We start from the raw sequence: 14,528 nt of genomic DNA, 5'->3' as shown, positions 1-14,528 counted from the left end.
TATTTTTGCCCTGTGATAGAAGACTTCTAAACAGAGGAAGATGAGGATTCCCATGCAAGTATGACATGGCGTAGAAAGCCAGGACTGTACAAGAAAACACACTCTGAGACAGATATACTAGCAACCTTCTTGTTTTGGCTTGATTTGAAATTTCACTCATATTGCAGGAAGTCTGATTTTTAGGTACACCTCTATATTAACACCAGTAACTTCTCTGGAATTCAGTTGCCCTGAATTGTAACAGCACTACTTTTTCTATATCCAGAATACTTCCACACTAGACACAGCCCATTTCACAACACTACCTTGCCCATTTGCAGTCACCCATATTGTATTAGTACTGGATTGCATTATTACTTGCATTATTCCTCTGCTGTAGACCCTAGCACAAGGGTTTACCAGTGTGTGTGTCGGAGGGGAGTGAACGGGGTCAGATGAAGACTGGAGACAATGCTCAGTGGCAAGAGAGATACTAGGTCAGCTCAGTCTCAAGCATTTTGTCTCAGGAATCCAGCTGACACCTTTGCACCAAAACCAACCCTCTAACAAGGCCTTGAAATACAGCTTTCTTTGCCCCAAAGCCTATTACGGTAGCAATCTCTTAACCTGGTAAGAAAATTCTGTATATGAAACAGACAGTTTGAAGTAGCAGAGAAGATGGACAGTTATTTGGGACTAACAAAGAATGACCATCTGGTCCGACGGCATGCTTGGTTTGCTTAAGTTTTCTGCTCAAAAACAAACTGAGCCAAGTTTCTCGTAAGGCTGAATATTTAAAATAAGCCAGAAATATTAGCCATTCTGCATAGTATTTATTTAGAAGCAAAAACATTGCATTTGATCACATACAAGTTTTGATCCAGCAAACTCAGATTTATATAATTTTTATTACTTTTTTTTAAAAAAAATACATTTTAACAAGTAAATAAAAACCATTTCCATTAGTCCACTGTTCTTCAAAGCGTAAATATACAGTGTAAATTTTCCATTTTCAATATAGACATATGCTATATTTTGCCAGTCATCTATAATAAATTCAACTACAGAATCTGATGAAACATAATAAATAATAATAAAGAAATTGAAAAACTACACACCAATAAATGGAAAATACAAACTTTTTAAAAGTCATACAAACAGTTATATTACAGCCACCTCTTCAAAATCAAACATTCAATTAGCCATTATAAAGTACAACAGTACTGTATTATCCTTATTGGCATAATGTTAGGATAGCATCTTAAAATTGAAATAGTCTCCACTGAAAGAAATTGAATGAAATACAACTAAAAGGAACGCAGTCTAATTAAATCAGGACAGTAACAGTGCAAAAGCCCAAAGTATTGCCTTTATATATCCAAAAAAAAACCAAACCCAAAACCAAAAAAAAAAGACAGTTCCCAGCAATGAACATGTTGAAGGTTGTTTCATGATTAAAAAAAAATCTTTAAAAAACAAGAGCCATTTTTCATGTTTCTTGATCACTGTTTGCATAACAAATACCATCACAGATAAAAGGTGGATATGCTGTCTTTGCCACCCCTCCTCTCATTCTTTCTGACTTCAAAGGAAAAATATGCAATTGGCTGAGAATACTGTCACCATTTTAACGTTTTGCCTCAGTACCATTTCTTTCAAAACGTTTTTGCATGAGCATTACAGCACAGAACTAGTGGCTTAACGATCACAGCGAAACTGATTGGAAAAAAATGGACTCATCTATTTTGTCTATAATAAAAGATGTCTAAACTTTAAGACAGCATAAACATGTTGTATTTGAACATTTTCAGCTTTAGCTCACCCCTTAGTCATTAACACCACCGATAAGGTAACATGCCTCCTTTTCAAAGTATTTCTATCTTAAGTAATTAATCCAGAATTCGGTAATCTCAGACATTCATACGCAGCATGGTGCATTCCTGATGGGAAGGTTAGTTTCTGAGATCAACCTCAGCACCATCAACCTCAAGCACACATCTCATATCAGCCTGAAAGACCCCAGACTATGTTTAATACTGCAACAATTTGCTTTTGGAAAACTTACAACAAATCCCTCCTAAGCATTTGTATACCTAGCAGAACCTCTATGTCAACTCTGTTCAGCAATGGGCGTTCCTGACAAAAGGGCTTCAGGTCTCAAGAAGGGGTGTTTCAGGGCAGAGCAGAGGTGCCCCAGGAATCCTACCTAGCTTTGGATGTGTCACCCCGACATGTTCTCTCTGATGGGCTACCAGGATGATTTGCATTCCACCATCTGCCACTGCCTTGGAAGAAAGTGGGGAACAGCCCAATAAGGTAGCATGTGGAAACAGACCATTGAGCCCGTGTACAGGTATGTACTTGGACTTGTGAACGAGAATTGCTGTGTTCAAATGGGAATTACAGGGTAGAACTGGACATCCCTCTGACTGCACTTACACAGAGGCAGGTACTTAGACCTAGAAAACAACAACCAAGCAGCAAGGGCAGGACGCAGACAGGCACGTGGTTCCCAACACTGACGAGGCTGAAATATCCTAGGCGCGTTCCATGAATTTATTTATGCTGCAAAACTATGTACAGATAACGTTCTTAAGTGACAATAACCATCTGTGACTTCTAAAAACTGCAAAGGAAGTCAGAGATGATCAATTCTCGGGATACAGCCCTTAAAAGAGCTTTTCTTTTTTTTGGTGGTACAACGCAATATTACCAACATGGCCAAAATTTTCATCTACTAGTTATATTTCTATCCTGTTAATGCAACATACATCAACATTGCTGATAGCAAGGAAACAATACTGTAGTTTACAATAACACTACTGAGGTTTGTTCTGAGAAGGAGATCAAGGAAGTTTGTTGGTTTTTTTTCTTAAACACATTCCACTGCTTAGATTTTGGAGGAGGAAGTAATTGCAAGTATTAATGCTTATATAAGATCAAAAGTCAACCAAAGGCTTTTGTAGAAAAGTATTAAGATTCCTAATAATAAAAATATTTGCAAATTTAATTACAAATACATTTTAAAAGCAAAATCCTTAATTCAGTACACCAGAGGTTAGTCAATATTAACAGTGTTCCTTTAAGAGAAAGTTAAGATAACACCCACTGCATCTGTGGGAACATCTAAACATATAGAATATATACACTTATTGATCAAGTGATGTCATATATATAAAGTGAAGAGGCAATATTTACAATTTGGAAACTACACTAAGATTATAATGGAAGATCAAGTAGGAGTCTGCTAATATCTTAAAGTATTAAGTACTACTTATTTCATGCATTTGTTCCACAACTTGTCCTAAAATTTCGTCTACTACATCAATATCATAATTTACTTGCTGCAAGTCTAGATCGGGCATGATGGTAGCCAAAAGTTGTCCAACGTTCACTCGAAGGGAGCGTAGTTTCAGGCTGCAAAGAAATAATTAGGTATGTTTAGACATAGATAAAGTTTTATGTTCAAAAATAGAATAATTTAAAGCTTATTTACAAAGGTGGACTTATTTTCCAGCCTGGAAAGGCTCTGAATGTGATTATATAGATCAACAAAAGTGATGCAGTTAAAGCTGCTGTGAGATGACTTCAGGATCCGCCAGTTTTTCCATAGTAGAGCCTCTCAAGTTTTAATTTTGAAGGCTTATATTTCCTTAGTTTCAAACAAATACTAAAAACTAAACTGAATTCTCCCTTCCTCAACATAGATTAGAAATATATATTTTTTTAAAACTTCTATTTAAGTTAGCAAACAAGCACTGGCACAATCCTTTATCCCATATCACCTCTTTATTTCTCAAATCCATGTTAAACACTGATGTTTTTTACACATTTAGAAGCACAACTAGCACCACCTGTGGGAATAAAAGAAGAGAAAAAAGGACCAGCTGGAAGGCAGGAAAGAAGAGTTTGTCCAAAAGCTTGAAAACATGAGTAATATAAGTAAGGTAGGAGTTACAGCACAGGGAAAATAGTAGTATTTCTCTTCTTTTTGCTTTCTTTTCTGGTTCCACTGCTCTGTCCTCTTCCAGGGTCAAACTGCTTCTAAGTCATCCATCCCTTCTTGAGAATTTCCTGCCACCATCATTTCCCTTATAATCTGCAGCAGCCAGTCTTCACAATGCCATCATATCCCAAGAAGTAGTGCATGGATTTGCTAACTCTTTTAAGAAACATATGTCAGAAGTCATAAAGAGAAGATGAAATGCTGGCAGATGAAGGGGAAGTTGAATCACAGAATTAATTAGATTGAAAGGCGTCTCTGGAGGTCATCCTGTCAATTGCCCCCATCCCCCTCAACCTACATTCAGAGCAAGGCTAACTTAAAAGTCCTGAGCAACCTGATCTGTGTTCTGAAAGTCTCCACAGATGGAGATACCACAATCTCTCTGGGCCACTGTTCCAGGCTTGACTACTCTCACTGCGAACGCTTTTTCCTCTTGCATCTAAACAGAATCACTGTTATGCTCATGAGAAAAGTCTGGCTCCATCTGCACCCTCCCATTAGGTAGCTGAAGCCAGCATTAAAAGTTCAGATCTTTCAGCCTTCTCTTCTTAAGGCTGTTTCCCTCAGCTTCCTGTTGTACATCATGTGCTCCAGTCCCCTCTCCATCTTGGCAGCCCTCCACTGGACTTGCTCCAATAGGCCAATGTCTTTCCGACATCAGGCATGTCCCAAAACTGGACATGCTGCTCCATATTTGGTCTTACAAGTGCCTAACAGAAGGGAAGAGTCACTTCCCTAAAACCGCAGGCTAAACTCTTGCTAACACAGCCCAGTAGGCAGTGGGCGCTCACCACCAGAGTGCACTGCTGACTCACATTCAATTTCTAGTCCACTAGCACCCAAAGGCCCTCTCTTGCTAAGCTGCTGTCCACTGAGGTCCCCCGAGCCTGCACAGCTGCACGGGGTATTTCCAACCTAGCTGTGGAACTCTGTTGTTGCCTTAAATTTTATTTTATTTCCAGGAAGTTTCTTTCAGCCCATTTTTCTAGCTTGTCTCAATAGCGACCCTACCCTCCAGCGCACCAACAGCTCCTTCCAATCTGGTATCATTATGAACTTACTGAGTTCACCTTACCCTATCATCTGGGTCATTAATAAAGGTGTTAATCAATATTGGCCCCCCACATGTGACACTTGTCAGGGATCATAATAACTGGTTGCCAGCTGGACTTTATATTACTTATCAGAGCCATTTATGCTTAGCAGTCCAGCCAGCTTTTTGGCCGACCTATCCAAACCATACCTCACAAATTTGGATATAAGGATACTACGGTGGACCACGCTGAAGGCTTTGTTAAGATGAAGGTCTGCTCTCCCCTTATCCACAGAGCCTGTCATCTCATTATAGAAAGCAGTTAGGCTGGAGAAGCACAATTTGCCCTTGGTGAATCCATGCAAGTTGTTCCTAGTCATCTCCTTGTCCATCATGTGGCTGGACACCTGCTTGTCCATCATGTGGCTGGACACCTGCTTGTCCATCATGTGGCTGGACACCTGCTTGTCCATCATGTGGCTGGACACCTGCTTGTCCATCATGTGGCTGGACACCTGCTTGTCCATCATGTGGCTGGACACCTGCTTGTCCATCATGTGGCTGGACACCTGCTTCCAACTGGATTTGCTCCATGGTCTTCCTAGGGCCTGAGGTTACACCGACCAGCCTGTGGGCAAGATCTTCCTTTTTGCTCTTCTGAAATATGGGCATTATGCTGCCTTTTTCCAGGCACCAGGAATCTCAATTGATTGCCACGACCTTTAAAAAGAGTCACTGTGAGGCCAACTCGCCACCAATTGGCCAGCTGCCCCTGAGGCATCTCATCTGGTCCCATGGGCTTGCATATGTTCCAGTTTGCTTAAATGGTCCCTAAACTCAGTCTTCCTACAGGTAATGCTTCACTCCCTCAGACTACCACTAGGCTCAGGAACCTGGGAGGCCAGAGTGCAGATATTACCAGTAAAAAGCAAGGTAAAGAAGATGAGTACCTCAGTCATTTCCATGTCCTTTGTCACTATGCCCCCTGACCAATGAGCAGCAGGACCATGTTTTTCTTAGTTCTGCTTTTGTTTCTGCTGTGCTTACTGAAACCCTTCCGGTTGCCGGTCACAACCCTTGTTAGTTTTAACTCCAGTTGAGCTCTGGCTTTCAGTTTCATCCTGCACGCCCAGGCAGTGTCTTTGTATTCCTTCTCAGTAGCCCACCCCTGCTTCTGTCTTGTGCGTGCACGTCTGTGTGTTTGATATTTCTATTAAGCAGGAGCAACAGGCTCTCAATTTGGAAGTTTAAACACTCGTGTAGTTCAAAGAAACTAGATTGTGTTCAGAGTGTATCAAAGGATTGGTCAGCTGTCGTAAGTTCTTACAGGAAAGGTCAAATCAGTTACAAAACGGAAAACAAACTCTTTTCAATAGAGTACTAGTTGTCAAGCAAGAAAAACAGAATGCAAAAATGAAGTTCATGTACACAGAATAAGCTAATAATTTCTTCTTCCTTCCTCTCCCCCTGTTCTGCAGGTCATGTCTAAAAATCACAGTATAACATTTCTGATACTCCAAGAAGTGCCAGTATGGCATTCTATCATGGCCAATCCTGATCGAACAGCTACTTAGATTATATTTAAAAAAAAAAAATCACTTTATAAAAAGATGAAGCATGGATATTACTGAGCTGGGGGTCAGAAAAGGCAGTAGAAAAGAATTCCAAGCACCACATTTTATTATATAATTATCACACGTGACCTTTGTCAAGGTTTTTCAGATACAATCAGCCAGCCAAAATCTTGCTTGAAATAGTCTAGAAAGAACAAAAGTGATACCTTTCTCCATCAGGAAAATTTACTGAGTCTTCTACATTACTGGTTGTAGAATCATTTGCATGTGCTACTGCTTGTGGAATTGAAGCTTTTAACTGTGCGACTTCTGCTTTGAGTTCTTCACATTGACAGGCAAGTTGAGTTTTTTCCACTTCTAGTAGTTCAATCTGGCAAGTAAATCAAAATAATTTTATGTATAAAATCAAATTGTGGTAATTAAAATAAGTGACATAAATTAAGCCATTTAATTGTAATTGATTTAATTAACAAAGTTAATTAACTTAAAATGTCAATATCTTATTTTCTTTAAGATACGGCAACACAGTCAAACTGCTTTAAAATAACCAGCTGTCAGCTGAACCACCATATGTGTGCTCACTCTAAGCCTGAGTCAGTTGAAGTCTGTCTCAAGTTAGCTTATTTCTATCTGCAGAAGCAAAAAAAGTTTCTAGGCAGATTTAGTATTCCCTCCCCCTTTAAGGTGCCTTGATTAGTTGACATATCATATAGTTAAATTTTGTCCGTTATGAACTAGAGCATCAAAAGAGAATCTTCAATTTTAACTGTTAATTTGAAGCACATCACTGTTTTAACAAACATACCTCACTTTTATATCTGTCTCTCTCAATGCTGCATTTGTCCAGTTGCCTGAAAACATCATCCAGTTGCACAGCAATTTCATCTACTTCACTCTTATTTTCACCATCAGCACACTTGCCGCATTCAGTTTTTAAGTTCTGCGGAGTACTGCATTGTTCCTTCAGTTTTGCTATTTCTTCTAAGGCCTGTTCATAGAGAATGGTCACTTCTGCCAAACTTCTCTCATGAACGCTTTCTTCTACAAATGAAGAAATTGTCTCAGTCGACTGATGGCACATTTCTTTTTTCACATACTTATTACTCATTTCTAATATCCTCTCCTCCAGTGTTTTCACTTGATTGGTTAATACTTCACACTTGTTTTGGTATGTTTCTTTTTCTTTGTTTACTAATTGCAGCTGATTTTTCAGTTCAGTCAAGGCATTTCCAAGATCTGCAGAGGTCTCAGAAACATCTTTTATGTTGTGCTGTTTTGTTTCTATTTCTGACCTGGGCACTTGAATATCCATATTATCTTCCACCTCTTCCTTTTTAACAACTAATTTTGGGAGCTCAGTCTGTGTCGCTGAGGTCAACTGTTCATTTTTTGATTCTGAGGCAGTTGCACTACAAGGTTCTCTGACATTGCAGTTTTCTTTCTGCTTCCCTTCCTGATCCACATTAGTACATTCAGTTTTTACTACAAGAACATCAGAATCTGCTGAAGGCTTTGGAGTACTGCTCTCCTCTAAAATGATGACATCTTCATCGTCGTCGTCATCAGTGTGGTTACTGAATGTTTTGTCATTTAACCGAGGTGTCTTTAAAGACACAGATGTCAAATGAATCTGCGTCTTCCGTTTAAGACTGAGGAGAAAAATATTAAACTGATTATTGTATTTGCTGCTTTGTACTGCAAAGTCATTTGTTTGAAACTATATTTAGTGGTTTTTTAAATAATCACTACTCAAAACTAACACTCAGCAACTAGAAAAGGATGCCTCCCTGCATAGGATCTTAAGATTAGTAGTCACAGTAAATACCTTTCCTGTGAAAACAGTGGCTGACGCCCACACGCTAGATTGTTACTTTAACACATTATTTTGAAACAGAGCCAACATTTGTGCCAAGAAAGAGTTCTGCGCTAAGAAAAAGTTTACCTGTAACAAAGGTTGAGGAAAACATACTACAGAGTGAAGTTAACACAGTACAGTCTCTTCCTAAACTTAGACAAACTGTTAAATAGTTTTTCTTGACAGTACACAGTATTTTTCCTACATTCACTTTAGCACTTCACAGGGTTTCTAGATGCCATCAATTGATATGCTCCTATAGTACCAAAAGTGACCTATCGATTGCGGCAGCTATAGCCTGAAGATGGGCCTACACCCAACATCATACTTCTCATTAGTAAATTATTAATTCTGGAGAAAAATAGAAGTCTATTTTCCACAAGTTTACTAACCTGTTATCAGAATCAGGTGAAGATACCAGTCTATTTGAAACAAGCAGAGGTCTTTTGACAGAAGCATTTGATGTTTCTGGTAAAACTGATCTTGGAACAGCTTCCTTTCCACTCACAGCTGAGAACGTTTTAAAGTCTTTACTTGAAGAAGCAGGTGTTTTTAAAAACATATCATTGCAGACCTGTACGACAAAATTAGTTAAGAATAAAAAAAGACAGACATTAGTAAATACTTCAGAACAGGTTTAAATAGCTCTGCCAACTATCTGAAAATATTTAGAATTATGGCTGACATTTCCTCTGTATCCTGTAAGGATTCTTCAAATACCAATCTCATCCTGAGCCCTCAGCTCAAAATTCTTGCTATAAAAAAAGGACTGACTGGACTCCTCATTGCAAACCCCAGTCTTATCAGCTTAATCTCACAAAAAAGGACTACTGATGTGTGTCAACTACTTCTTTAAGACAACATGGAGAGGTTGTATTAAGACATGCACCAAAAATTCATATAAGGTATTAGAAAGCAACAAGTTGTGTTACCATAATCACTGACTTCTAGCAGATTTCTCAAAGGACTTAGAGTGCTGTATACGAGCTGCACCCCGCCCCCCCCCCCCCCCCCCAAACAGTTTTATTGCTGTGAGAAAGCAGCTTTCTGATCTTACAAGCCTTTCTTCAGAACTAGCTAATTTTAAGTACCATGTAGAACCTGGGGAAGAGCTTTTCTCAAGCTGTTCTGTATCTCTATGTCTGTGAAGTCTATCATACCCAGAATACGGGATAATCATCTTTTTGTCAAAGCTACTCAATCTAATTCAGTTTGTCCAAGATGAACACTTCTTACCCTTTTACAAATGACATTCCTACTTGGATAAAAACCAATGGCAGGAAAATGAATACAAATGAAGTATATAGACTAAAACAGCATGTACAAACCCTTTTCTCCAGAAGTGGGGCAATCTGATGTTAACAATTTATTTTGAAAGCAACTTAAGCTATATCAGGAAATTTGATTCTAAATTACTGTCCACACATTCTCTTAACTAAATCATTCTGATCTCCATTTTTACTTCATTAGAATCTGAGGGCATCCTTGAGAAACAAGCTCTCAAAGTACAGCTACTACAAACTTCTCACCCTTTTTTGTTTTTCTTTTTTAAGGTATCTTTTACTTGTATACCCTCATCACATCTCTCTCTACAACAAATCCACCTTCAGCAAATAGATGTCCTGCTGTAAGAACAGATATCAGTGACTGACGCTTTTTCTAGTACTATTTTGCCTCTTCTGGGACCTTTGGTCCCCTTACACTTTTTCTTCTGTACTATATAGGAAGCAGAGATTTATTTTCCATGATTAGGCAGAAAAGATAAGGGGTTTTTTGTTTACTGGTAGTGAGCATAACCTATACAGCCATCAAAACAAAACAGATTGTAGATCAACTCAGTTGACCATTAGCTAAAGAAAACTGTAACTCAAAGCCTGGCCTATTTGAACAAACTGTCTAGTACTGCTGTCAGCAAGAACAACTCTGCTACCAAAGTCAACTCTCCTGAACTTGAAAGGAAACTACCTGTTGGCTGTACTCCAGTCGTCTCTTCAGTTTTTCCCTGTCTCTGCACAGTAGCAAGGGGGGGGGGGGGAAAAAAAAAAAAAAAAAAAAGAGGAGGTTAAATTCAAAATGCCAATTCATCATACAAACTAATCAGCCTCACTTAAATCTAAAAGAAAACACGGTACTCTTCATCTTACCTAGACTCAATAAAGTTCTAATAAACATATTATGATTTCTTGACTGAAAATTTTCATGCATGAGTTGGTATAGCTTAAAGTTAGCTTGACTACAAACTCTTTTTTTATTAAAAATAAATCTATGTGCTAAAATGTGAACCAGCATTTAGGTAAAACTGTCCAAGTCGGTCTCTTTCCAGATACCTTAGCTAAGAATCCTCTCGTTCTTACATAAATGTCTGAAGGTATTCAGCTTTTTCCCATACAGGCTGTGAAAATATACGTTATCTAAACAAGGGCTCCTAACAGCTCTGTTAGCTTGCTTCTCTAACATCCCAAACTATCCTCATATCCCTTACTACTTTGAAACACTGCTCATCTTTCAGGACTGTACCCGAACATCAACTGCTTGCATTGTTCTCCTTCCTAGTTATTAAAGGATAGAGGCCCCTTTAGCTATGACTTCCCTAATACTGATCTAGTAAAGCAAAAGGGCATTAATTAAAAACTGGAAAAATCTCTGGAATGTCAACATGCTAATAACAGAGAAAAGAACAATTCCATTAACCTGTTTACTGCTATGATCAGATCTGGACTTTAGGGCACTATTTTATGACTGGATATATTTCAAGAACCATTGCAAGCTTATTATACGTGAGAGGAAAGAGTGCTTAATTTTCATGTGCAGTTTCCAGTGTAGATGCATTTGTAAGAAAATTTCTAGTACTTACTTTTTTTTATAAGTCTTCTCATATGTAGGATGTACTAAGTCATCATCTTCAGGTTCTTCTGGCACATTACAATTCCTGATTTGAGGAGGGAAAAAAAAAGCAACCAAGAGCACAACATATGTGCTTACATCAAGTGATCAAATACAAACTTAAAGCAATATTTAGATATTCATCCAAATCTTAATTTTACCGGAATTGTGGGTCAGGGTTCAGTGAGCAGTACCACTTCTCTGGCAAATGCTCTATTCCATCTGGTAGCTTCCGCCATTTCAGACATGTATCACATTGCACCCATGTCTGGTCAGGCTGTTTTCTGTAATGGAAAAAATATCAGAACTTTCAAGTGAAAAGCTTATTTTCATGATCTAGCGTAGAACAGTAATAATACTATATAAAGTTCTTCTATTTAAAAAAAAAAAAGATACTCACTGTATCTCCTCAACTGGCAAAGCTAAAGGATATTCTCCATTTTTCTTTGCTTTCATTTCATTCCAGTAATCATTAAGCTTTTCTCCTAGTGCTGATATTGTAAGTCTAAAAAAAATAAAATAAAAAAAATTTGCACAACAGTATGCTTTTTGCTTTTAGAAAACCCTAGAAGGTATGAATGGTGGGAAGTCATGTTTTTTTCATCAAAACGTTACTAGAAATATGACTTGGGGAACAGACAAGGGCATTTTATTTTTAAACTGAGGTCAACAGCACTTGACTCAGGACTGTGAATGTACTGTGCAAACCCTGAAGCTGATTCACCAGTTCAACTTCAATTATAGCGAACAGGTTCGTAACAGTCCTTGTCAATCCAGTACCTAACTGTATATTTGGCTGACATCTGCGTACATCCTTTAACTGTAGGCTCATGCCTGCTGTAAGTTGACATACTAACACTACAGTTGCAATCGTAGGATCACTGTAACGTAGTGTAAGTCTACATGCTGCTAAAAGGAGCAGGCCAGTTTTCTCCTAGATGAATTTTTAGCTGGATTAGTTTCCTGAGCAAGGCTCATCATGCAGCTGCATGAATACTAGACCTGGCACACAGCAGAGACTGGAGTATGAGAAGAACAAGCAGCACAGGTGAGGTAACAGCAGGTCTGCCTCTTGTCAACATCCTGGGGTTACATCAGAGTGAACTGGCTGCACAACCAGAACCTGAAAGTGAGTCCCACCCTTCCTGGCTCATTCCAACTCTCACCTCCCCCCTCCCTTGAACTAGCACAAGTGTTTGTGTAGTGAACTAACCTAGCCTAGAGAGTTTTAATCTAGATCACCTCCCAGCCCAGGTCATGAATTCTGGTGCCAGAACAAGGAAATAGCACAGCGGCAGAAATGAAGAGCAAAGTATGGATTGGATCATTTCTCTCTTTTGGAGAGGGAGGCAGGCAGGTCAGCTTAAAGCTCACATGCTATTACAGCAATAGTTTCGTATTTCTGTATTGGGCTTGGAAAGTATCTTTTTGAAATCCTGCAGCATTCTTTGTAGAAAGACCTTTGTAAAAAGATCTCTCACATATAGTATCTCTGTGCCCACATCACAGGTGTTTTTAAAAAGAAACAAGTAAAGCATTCAATGCTCACTGTGCCAGCCTGTGGGAACACAGCATAAAGCCTGAAAAACACAAATAACTATCGACAGCATTCTTCGTTCCTATCCTCTGCCAAGGGAACCGTTATTGCAGCCGTGCAGGAAATGGTTTAGGGAATACTTTCATTGAAAAAAATAACACAAGAATTATTTTCCAGTTATACTGACTCCCTAATCTGCTTTACCATGTTTTTTTTTGATTAACAGCTCTGACAGCACAACTGTTACAGAGATATACGCACTACTTAAAGGTGGCAGTACCACCGCACAGAAGTGCGTACGAAGCTGTGGACTGTAAGTACCATCTAAAGATACAGCCACTACAGTTCGATCTGCCTGCAGCAGTTACGTTCCTAACTATCAGGCTTGCTCCTGCACTGACGGCTGCTGTTCCAGCAGCAGGAATGACCAGAGTTATACTGCTATAGCTCCTCAGCTGGGGCAATTAACAGCTTGGCTTATTACAGCACTCTGATGCCATCTCCTGAGATACCTTTACATGCAAAGCTGCATATAAATCACCAGTTCAGGAGAAGCTTCGTGGGCAGTTCAGCTATCCTTGCCCAAAAAAACACCAGCCACTGGCTGAAGGGCTGAACATACAGCCTGAAGAGGTAATGACTTCTGTTTACCCCACCTATGCTTGTTTGCAAGTCAATACCCAGAATTTACAAGTCCACACTGAAAACAGCAGAGAAAAGGGAAAACAGCCTTGTTGTCACAAGACAGAAGATAAACACCACAGAGGGGGAACTCTTCTCAAAATCTGCATCCAGATTTTCTCGAAAGCAGTTTTTATACCTATGATTGAAAACTGCTTAGGTAACTCATCCCCTCTAACCTTTCGTCCCCCAAAACGTCTCCCTTCTTAATGGCAGTACAACTAATTCACATAGAAGAGCACAAACAGACTAGGAGAATGAGATTCACCGAGCTTAAAAATAATTTTCTCTCTGATTATTTTTCAAGTCATGACAGATCCTCCATCTGGTTCAGTGTAACTATACCAAATACTGCACTAGATACTAACTGATGGAATGGTACAAATAAGTGAAAAAGTGGCAACACCGAGTGAGAAATAATGACTGGAACTAAGCTATGCCCAAATCTCAGCTGCTTTGAGGTTGCCTGGTATTTTAAATGCTGCATCAGGTAGTGGAGGACTGGAGGACATTCAAGTCTACTGTTAGGAAAGATACTGAAAAAAAGTGTTTCAAAGAGTCCAAAAAAGTTTTTCTAAGAACTCTGACTAAACCAAAAGTTATGAAAAAAATTAATAGTGTGGGATTCATCTCTCAAAACTTTAGACATCTGCCACACAGAGACCCACATCTCAGCTAGTTATTCCAGGCTCATTCTACAACCAGGGAAAGGCAGAATGAATCTGACCACTTTTAAGGCACCTACTTTAAAAGGATATGCATCATACCCTAGACTTCCCTGACTGCACAATGACTGTAGCATGACTAGTAGAGATAGAAACCTCCTACCCTTAATGGGAGGGCAGTCGTGCAGCTTGACGGTAGTATGTTAAGCATTAATGATTACTACTTACACAAAATAAACACATGGTTTATAAACACTATGGTCAGGTATTTCACAGTGAAAAGCACTATTCAATATGAAGTCTATGTAAAATACA

General features: G+C 39.0%; 1 protein-coding gene across 2 annotated transcripts in view; it reads right to left on the bottom strand.

Annotated features, from left to right (window-relative positions):
* Window positions 1–790: 790 nt before the first annotated feature.
* The window catches only part of MORC3 (MORC family CW-type zinc finger 3), a 28,153-nt gene continuing 14,415 nt past the window's right edge, over window positions 791–14,528 (bottom strand). For both annotated transcript variants that reach the window (XM_068913541.1, XM_068913548.1), the window contains 8 exons: window positions 11,731–11,835; window positions 11,492–11,614; window positions 11,302–11,376; window positions 10,413–10,455; window positions 8,840–9,021; window positions 7,398–8,241; window positions 6,799–6,962; window positions 791–3,396 (listed from right to left, as the gene is read on the bottom strand). In XM_068913541.1, the coding sequence (XP_068769642.1) occupies window positions 3,243–3,396; window positions 6,799–6,962; window positions 7,398–8,241; window positions 8,840–9,021; window positions 10,413–10,455; window positions 11,302–11,376; window positions 11,492–11,614; window positions 11,731–11,835 (1,690 nt within the window). In that variant the 3' untranslated portion in view covers window positions 791–3,242. The remainder of the gene's footprint in view (window positions 3,397–6,798; window positions 6,963–7,397; window positions 8,242–8,839; window positions 9,022–10,412; window positions 10,456–11,301; window positions 11,377–11,491; window positions 11,615–11,730; window positions 11,836–14,528) is intronic.

Source organism: Struthio camelus, chromosome 1 (assembly GCF_040807025.1).
Source record: "Struthio camelus isolate bStrCam1 chromosome 1, bStrCam1.hap1, whole genome shotgun sequence".
Lineage (NCBI taxonomy): Eukaryota > Metazoa > Chordata > Aves > Struthioniformes > Struthionidae > Struthio > Struthio camelus.
This window is presented reverse-complemented; position numbering and strand designations above follow the sequence as displayed.